Source organism: Musca autumnalis, unplaced genomic scaffold (genome assembly GCF_047663935.1).
Source record: "Musca autumnalis isolate F117 unplaced genomic scaffold, ASM4766393v1 scaffold_1, whole genome shotgun sequence".
NCBI lineage: Eukaryota > Metazoa > Arthropoda > Insecta > Diptera > Muscidae > Musca > Musca autumnalis.
The window spans coordinates 63859517-63869398 of record NW_027411644.1 but is presented as its reverse complement, the minus strand read 5'-3'; the positions used below and the strand labels follow the sequence as shown (position 1 = coordinate 63869398).

At 33.7% G+C, this 9882-nt stretch overlaps 1 protein-coding gene across 1 annotated transcript; it reads right to left on the bottom strand.

Moving 5' to 3' along the window:
• Positions 1–469: 469 nt before the first annotated feature.
• On the bottom strand, positions 470–8711 carry LOC141390582 (uncharacterized). Its single transcript, XM_073963532.1, has 2 exons — positions 8098–8711; positions 470–2230 (listed from the first exon to the last, which is right to left on the bottom strand). Exons 1-2 carry the CDS (start codon positions 8233–8235, stop codon positions 1124–1126), a joined length of 1245 nt encoding a protein of 414 aa, XP_073819633.1. The 5' UTR covers positions 8236–8711; the 3' UTR covers positions 470–1123.
• Between the last annotated feature and the right edge of the window lie 1171 nt (positions 8712–9882).

Sequence of the window (9882 nt, the reverse complement as noted above, 5' to 3'; positions counted from 1 at the left end):
AAAAATGTAGCAAAATGCATGTAAAAAATATCGGAATTTTTCTGTTTGAATTTTTCACAAGTTTTGGAATTCTAAGTACTATTATAGATAAATCAATTTTACAATATTATTTTTAAGTTAGAAAAATGTATACTGTAATCAAATTAACAAATAATGTTAGTCATATTCCCTTATAATTAATATTAAGAATTATTATTATTATTATTATTGTTAGCTAAGCTGTTTGTTCTCTCAGTAATTTAAGTACATTTTGTGTGTGTGTATGTGTAAATTTTTGCGTTTCTTATTCTATATTGTATGTATGTATCTATATTTGGAATTATTGGCTTCATTTTCTCATTATTTTTTTTTTTGCTTTCATTAAAAATATTTTGTAATTTAAATGTTAAAATAATAGTAAATAGTTTTTTCTGTTTTTTGTTTGCCTTTAAGGAATTCGAACATTTTTGGTTTTACATTTTTTGGTATATTTTTCTTTTGGATTAGTGAAATTTTGTAACTTTGGTTTATTTAATATTTTTTTCTTTCATCATGTTTTTTGTTGATATATCACACTTTTTGGATCATTAAAATGGAAAAAAAGAAACCACAATGGTTGCCTTAATATGTTTTTTACTTTTTTTTTAATAAATTATTTTCGCTTTTTGTTCTCTTTTGTTTAGTTGTTTGACATTTAAAATATATATTTGAATATCACTTTTATTTATTTTTTTTTTTTTGGAATATTAATGACGGTTATGGTTTAACCAGTTGGAATTACTGGTCAATTTTTCACTGTGTAGCTTATTACAAACATTTTTTCTCCCTCTCTCTTCAATTGCCACTCAAATAAGTTACATCCAGAGATGGAAAATCCAAATTGTTCCTTAGTTCTAGTTGGCTGGGATGGAAACTTATAATTGTTCAAGTATGATATATGCCACAGTTGGAAAGTTTGTATTTTCGAAAAAGTTATGATAAATATTTGCGAAAAACTTGTGATGAATATAAAAATTAAATCAAACATTCCATCCCGGAAAATATTCACATGTCAATGAGAGTGAGTGCTCTGTTTGTTTGTTTTCCTCTTATTTCATTCTTTTCTTAAAACTATGGTTGCCCCCATCACTTGGTGTTATTTACCTTAAAGTGTTAATTCTTCATTGGATGTTTGTATTTCCAAACGTGGTGGTGCTTGCAGTCCACCACCAGCTGCCACCGGCTCCTCCCTTATATCCGTTAGTATTACCACCTCATAGGGACTGCAATCGGATAAATTCATCAATGAACATAGCCAACCGAAGAATCCCTTCTCAATATCGGCAACTTCATTCAACCAACTGGAAAATTGAAAACTTAACTGTATAAATCCGGCATACACGGCCAAACCAATACTACAGCCTAGTATATAAATGGGATATGCTGCTACCAGGATGGGGGACATCAACAAGCGTACTATTATCGATTTTTCTTCATGCAAATAATTGAAAACATTATACCAGGTAATGGTGCCAATATAGAAACTATAAATTGCCGTTATCAATGATACAAAAGGCAGGCATATCAACGAAAGCAAAAGGACATGCAGTCCGGTATTCAGTGAACACCTGCAGCAGAGATTTGCCCGTTTCTTTTGGACCGTACTAATCGCCACAGCATTGATTTTCTCCAATTCATCACGACTGATGTTCAATTGTAGATCGAAACTTTGACCCTTTTTGCGTCCACGTTTTATCGTCCCAGTCATGGTGAGATAATTTGTGCTATCCATCGACTTCCTGGCCGTTTGATATCGTTCCAACGAATGATCATAGGTATTGAGAACACTTGTTTCGCCCGACTCCAAATCTTCATAGTTACCACCGGCCTGTTCGGGTGAATTACGTTCACTCCGAAGTTGGGGCAGATCGGTACGAATATTGACACGCTTCTTCGATGAGGAACGATTACTCAAGCAATCGTGAGATTTGCTAAGTTTTACATCGAGACTACTTTCGGAATAGCTACTGGGGGTTACAGTGGAAGATTCATGACGATTTGTAGACTTGGTGCCTTGCGAAACACTTTCGAAATTGTTCAGTTCATTGTCATCCACATAAATATTGTCCACCGATTGTGCTGCCGATTTGACTTCACCGTCGCCATTTTTTACCGGTATCTGTGGCAGTGGTTGTTTGTTTTTGATCAGTAATTTTGTATTTAAGAGATCTTCTTCGAGGCCATTATTTGAGGGAGAGAGTTTTTGACGATTCTGGAAAAGAGGAAAAAGGAGTATTTCAATGAAAATTATTTTTTAAAAAGGAGATAGATTAATGTAGATAATGTAAGCACATTATCTAAATAATGTGGAAATCGCATTATCTAGATAACGTGATTAATATATCAACATTACCTTGATGAAATGAGTAAGGTATTTATGTAATCTATATGTGAATACATTATCCATGGTATCTGGATTATGTAAATACATTATCTACGTTATCTAAGTTACGTGAATACATTATCCACGCTATCTAGATAACCTGATAACATTATCCACGTTATCTAGATAACGTCAATACATTATCCACGTTATCTAGTTAACGTGAAGACATTATCCACGTTATCTAGATAACGTCAATACATTATCCACGTTATCTAGTTAACGTCAATACATTATCCACGTTATCTAGATAACGTCAATACATTATCCACGTTATCTGGATAACGTGAATACATTATCCACGTTATCTAGATAACGTCAATACATTATCCACGTTATCTAGTTAACGTGAAGACATTATCCACGTTATCCAGGTAACGTCAATACATTATCCACGTCATCTAGATAACGTCAATACATTATCCACGTTATGTAGATAACGTGAAGACATTATCCACGTTATCTAGATAACGTCAATACATTATCTACGTTATCTAAGTTACGTGAATACATTATCCACGCCATCTAGATAACCTGATAACATTATCCACGTTATCTAGTTAACGACAATACATTATCCACGTTATTTGGATATCGTGAATACATTATGCACGTTATCTGGATAACGTGAATACATTATGCACGTTATCTGGATAACGTGAATACATTATCCACGTTATCTGGATAACGTGAATACATCATGCACGTTATCTGGATAACGTAAATACATTATGCACGTTATCTAGATAACGTTAATACACTATGCTCGTTATCTGTATAACGTAAATACATCATGCACGTTATCTAGATAACGTTAATACATTATGCTCGTTATCTGTATAACGTGAATACATTATCCACGTTATCTAGATAACGCCAATACATTATCCAGGTTGTCTAGATAACGTCATTACATTATCCACGTTATCTAGTTAACGTGAAGACATTATCCACGTTATCTAGATAACGTCAATACATTATCCACGTTATCTAGATAACGTCAATACATTATCCACGTTATCTAGTTAACGTCAATACATTATCCACGTTATCTGGTTAACGTGAAGACATTATCCACGTTATATAGATAACGTCAATACATTATCCACGTTATCTAGTTAACGTGAAGACGTTATCTAGATAACGTCAATACATTATCTACGTTATCTAGTTAACGTGAAGACATTATCCACGTTATCTAGATAACGTCAATACATTATCCACGTTATCTAGATAACGTCATTACATTATCCTCGTTATCTAGTTAACGTGAAGACATTTTCCACGTTATGTGGATAACGTGAAAACATTATCCACGTTGTCCAGATAACGTCAATACATTATCCGCGATATCTACTTAACTTGAAGACATTATCCACGTTATCTGAATAACGTCAATACATTATCCACGTTATCTAGATATCTGAATAACGTCAATACATTATCAACGTTATCTAGATAACGTCAATATATTATCCACGTTATCTAGTTAACGTGAAGACATTATCCACGTTATCTCGATAACGTGAAAACATTATCCACGTTGTCTAGATAACGTCACTACATTATCCACGTTATCTAGTTAACGTGAAGACATTATCCACGTTATCTGGTTAACGTGAAGACATTATCCACGTTATCTAGATAACGTCAATACATTATCCACGTTATCTAGATAACGTCAATACATTATCCACGTTATCTAGGTAACTTGACATTATCCACGTTATCTGAATAACGTAAATACATTATTCACGTTATCTGGATTAGGTAAATACATTATCTACGTTATCTAAGTTACGTGAATACATTATCCACGCCATCTAGATAACCTGTTAACATTATCCATGTTATCTTAATAACGTCAATACATTATCCACGTTATCTAGATAACGTCAATACACTATCCACGTTATCTGGATAACGTCAATACATTATCCACGTTATCTAGATAACGTCAATACATTATCCACGTTATCTAGTTAACGTGAAGGCATTATCCACGTTATCTGTATAACGTGAAAACATTATCCACGTTATCTAGTAAGCTTGAAGACATTATCTACGTTATCTAGATAACGTCAATACATTATCCACGTCATCTAGATAACGTCAATACATTATCCATGTCATCTAGATAACGTCAATACATTATCTACTTTATCTAGTTAACGTGAAGACATTATCCACGTCATCTAGATAACGTCAATACATTATCCCATTATCTAGATAACGTCAATACATTATAAACGTAATCTAGTTAACGTGAAGACATTATCCACGTTATCTAGATAACGTCAATACATTATCCACGTTATCTAAATAACGTCAATACATTATCCACGTTATCTAGTTAACGTGAAGACATTATCCACGTTATCTAGATAACGTCAATTCATTATCCACGTTACCTAGATAACTTCAATACATTATCCACGTTATCTAGATAACGTTAACACATTATCCACGTTATCTAGATAACGTCAATACATTATCCACGTTATCTAGATAACGTCAATACATTATCCACTTTATCTAGATAAGGTCAATATATTATCCACGTTATCTGGATAACGTGAATACATTATCCACGTTATCTGGATAACGTGAAAACATTATCCACGTTATCTAGATAACGTGAAAACATTATCCACGTTGTCTAGACAACGTCACTACATTATCCACGTTATCTAGTTAACTTGAAGACATTATCTACGTTATCTAGACAACGTCAATACATTATCCACGTTATCTAGATAACATCAATACATTATCCACATTATCTAGTTAACGTGAAGACATTATCCACGTTATCTGGATGACGTGAAAACATCCACGTTGTCTAGATAACGTCACAACATTATCCACGTTATCTAGTTAACTTGAAGACATTATCTACGTTATCTAGATAACGTCAATACATTATCCACGTCATCTAGATAAAGTCAATACATTATCCACGTTATCGAGATAACGTCAATACATTATCCACGTTATCTAGATAACGTCAATACATTATCTACGTTATCTAGATAACGTCAATACATTATCCACGTTATCTAGTTAACGTGAGGACATTATCCACGTTATCTAGATAAGGTCAATACATTATCCACGTCATCTAGATAACGCCAATACATTATCCACGTTGTCTAGATAACGTCAATACATTATCCACGTTGTCTAGATAACGTCAATACATTATCCACGTTATCTAGATAACGTCAATACATTATCCACGTTATTTGGATAACGTGAATACATTATGCTCGTTGTCTAGATAACGTCAATACATTATCCACGTAATCTAGTTAACATGAAGACATTATCCACGTTATCTAGATAACGTCAATACATTATCCACGTTATCTAGATAATGTCAATACATTACCCACGTTATCTAGTTAACGTGAAGACATTATCCACGTTATCTAAATAACGCCAATACATTATCCACGTTATCTAGATAACGTCAATACTTTATCCACGTTATCTAGATAGCGTCAATACATTATCCACGTTATCTAGTTAACGTGAAGACATTATCCACGTTATCTGGATAACGTGAAAACGTTATCCACGTTGTCTAGATAACGTCACTACATTATCCACGTTATCTAGTTAACTTGAAGACATTATCTACGTTATCTACATAACGTCAATACATTATCCAAGTTATCTAGATAACGTCAAAACATTATCCAAGTTATCTAGATAGCGTCATTACATTATCCACATTATCTAGATAACGTCAATACATTATCCACGTTATCTAGATAACGTCAATACATTATCCACGTGATCTAGTTAACGTGAAGACATTATCCACGTTATCTAGATAACGTCAATACATTATCCACGTTATCTAGTTAACGTCAATACATTATCCACGTTATCTAGATAACGTCAATACATTATCCACGTTATTTAGATAACGTCAATACATTTATATAACGTCAAGACATTATCAACGTTATCTGGAAAACGTGAAAACATTATCCACGTTGTCTAGATAACGTCAATACATTATCCACGTTATCTAGATATCGTCAATACATTATTCACGTTATCTAGATAACGTCAATACATCATCCACGACATTATCCACGTTATCTAGATAAGGTCAATACATTATCCACGTCATCTAGATAACGCCAATACATTATCCACGTTCTAGATAACGTCAACACATTATCCACGCCATCTAGTTAGCCTGATAACATTATTCACGTTATCTAGATAACCTCAATACATTATCCACGTTATCTAGATAACCTCAATACATTATCCACGTTATCTAGATAACGTCAATACATTATCCACGTTGTCTAGATAACGTCAAAACATTATCCACATCTAGATAACGTCACTACATTATCCACGTTATCTAGTTAACTTGAAGACATTATCTGCGTTATCCAGATAACGTCAATACATTATCCACGTCATCTAGATAACGTCAATATATTATCCACGTTATGTAGATAACGCCAATGCATTATCCACGTTATATAGATAACGTGGAAACATTATCCACGTTATCTAGATAACGAGAATTCATTATCCACGTTATCTGGATAACGTGAATACATTATCTACGTCATCTGGATAACGTAAATACATTATTCACCTTATCTGGATAATGGAATACATTATCAACGTTATGTGCATGACGAGACTACATTATCCACGTTATCTAGAAAACGTAAATATTTTTTATCCACGTTATCTGGATGATACATTATTCACATTACCCAAGTTATCTAGATAACGTCAATACATTGTCCACTTTAGGTGGATAACGTGAATATATTGTCCACGTTATCTGGGTAACGTAAATACATTATCCACGTTATCTGGATAACGAGAATACATTATCCGCCTTATCTGGATAGCAAGAATACATTATCCACTTTATCTGGATAACGAGAATACATTATCCGCCTTATCTGGATAGCAAGAATACATTATCCACGTTTTCTGGATAACGTGAATAAATTATCCACGTTATCTGAATAACGAGAATACATTATCCACGTTATTGGGTAACGTGAATACATTATCCACGTTATCTGGATAACGTAAAACAATATGCAAGTTATCTAGATAACGTGAATACATTATCCACGTTATCTGGATAATGGAATACATTATCAACGTTATCTAGAAAACGTAAATACTTTATCCACGTTATCTGGATGATGCATTATCCACCTTATCCGAGTTATTTAGATAATGTGGATTCATTATTTGAATTATCTTGATAATGTGGATACATCTAGATTTATCTAGATAATGCGGATATATTATCCACATCACCTAGATAATGTGGTTACATTATCCGAGTTGTCTAGATGATATGAACACCTTATCCGAGTTATCTAGATAATTTGGATACATTATCCACGTAATCCAGATCATGTGGATGCATTATCCGAGTTATCCAGAATATGTGGATACATTATCCACGTTATCTATATAATTTGAATACATTATCCACGTCATATAGATAATGTGGATACATTTTCCGCGTTATCTTGATAATGTGCCATTGTCCTCCACATATTAGTAATTAATATTAACACTAAAAATCATGTCTCCCTTTTTTAAAATACAAAACAATACACACTTCACTTTTGCTTTTCAATAGATAAATTCAAAACGGACAATTGACCGAACGAAGAGTGTTCACTCACCTGTACATTGGCTATGTGATCCACATAATTTTGTGTGCCATTTGATTTTTTATTTGTTTGACGTTTACGTGGCGGTATAAAAACTGGGCGTTCCTTAACCGCATTGCTGGTATCGCCAGTCATTTCATCGGCCACCATATTAGGTCTTCGGAACGAGTGAGACACTTTTTTGCAAACAATACCTATAACCTCTAATGGAACTTGGAAATGGTAGACTTCTTCATTGTTAATTAAAACAGTTATTAATTTTTATTTTATTGAAATGTTTTTGAACTTAAATTAGGACGTTTTCTTTGTTACAATAGTGGCGAGTTTGCTTTCGTTTACTTGTTTGTTTGTCTGTTGCTGTGCGTTTTGGGTATACTTGCGCGATTTTAAACGAAAGGGATATTAACAATGCAGCCTCACTTCTTTATTATATTTTCCATTGATTTCTATTGGTTTTTAATTTAATTCTTTTTATTTTATTAATTTATTTTTTTCTTTTAGCGAAAACCCATGTGAAAACGCCTTTATCTCCATTTATCCCGAACTAATTGTTAAAAATGTCAAATGTCTGTCTAGCTCCGTTCGATACGCAACACTCACTCTCCTGCCACACTCACACACTAACTAAACTCAATTACATTTCCTCTTCCTCGGCGCGCTCTTACGACATGTTTTAGCTTTGCTATTGATTATTTTGTTTTTTCTTGTGTGTGTGTGTGTGTCTGCTTCCACAAAGATGGAAACTGCATGGCATGTCCTTGTAACGTTTTGTTGTTGTTTACATAATGCCGCCCGCCTTTTATGTTTCTAACTGCCACTTGCTCTTTGTAAAGCACACATCCTCCTCTCTTTTTCCCTCTCACCGTATTCTTGAAACAACAAATGAGAGCTTTGTTGTTACTCATTCTCTCACGGCACGTCCTTTTCTCGAGATTTAAAGCTCCCATTTTTATGTTTTGTTATGAAAATAACAACATAAAGGGATGAAAGGATAATTGAGAAGTAACCTCACACACAGCATGACATCCACCCAACATTTAATAACATGGAGAGAGAAACCAGAAAGGGAATGGGGGTAATCAGTTAATAAGACAAAACAGCTATAAAAGAAACTGTAACAAAAAACAATAAAAATCTGTCAAATTGACAATAGATCCGGTATGTGCTAACATGTGTTTTTGGACCTGTTGACAGGGAAATAAAAAAAGTATTTTTTATCATATTTTTGACTGAAAGTTATATGAAAGAAATAATTATGAAAATAAAGGAATGACGGATGAGGAAACAGAAGAGGTGTGATAAAGAATAAATCGATGCCGAACCAAAATCAGTGTAGCTTCCATATTGGGGGAAAGACGTTTGATCGATGTTGTTCTCAATCTCCGTCAAAAGTCCCAGGTATACAACGGATTGGAAGCGAACGGAATTCAATAGTCGGTAATTGTAAAACGTAAAATTATGAATTAAAGGTATGAATAAAAGTTGACAACACTGTTGCTATGTGTAGGACTTAGCGACAACCTTATTTCCATGGCTAACTTATCGACAAAATTCGTTAATTACCGAAATTCTAAGCTTTTTAATTATACCCTACACCACTATGTGGGGAGGGTATTATAAGTTGGTTTTGGCCAAAAAGTTTGTAACGCATCGAAATAATGGTCGTAGACCCATACTTATATATACCAAAATGAATGTCTCGACGAGCTGAATCGATCTGGCTATGTGTGTCCGTCCGTCCGTCTGTCCATCTAAACCTTGTAATCACGCTACAGGTCGCAATTTTGATCGGATCGT

What these genes read in the sequence shown, in the direction of transcription:
- LOC141390582 (XM_073963532.1), bottom strand. Translation starts at nt 8,235, where the DNA reads ATGGTGGCCGATGAAATGACTGGCGATACCAGCAATGCGGTTAAGGAA. An exon ending in ATCACATAGCCAATGTACAG is followed by an intron (nt 2,231 to 8,097) that starts GTGAGTGAACAC and finishes CCTCTTTTCCAG; the next exon opens with AATCGTCAAAAACTCTCTCC.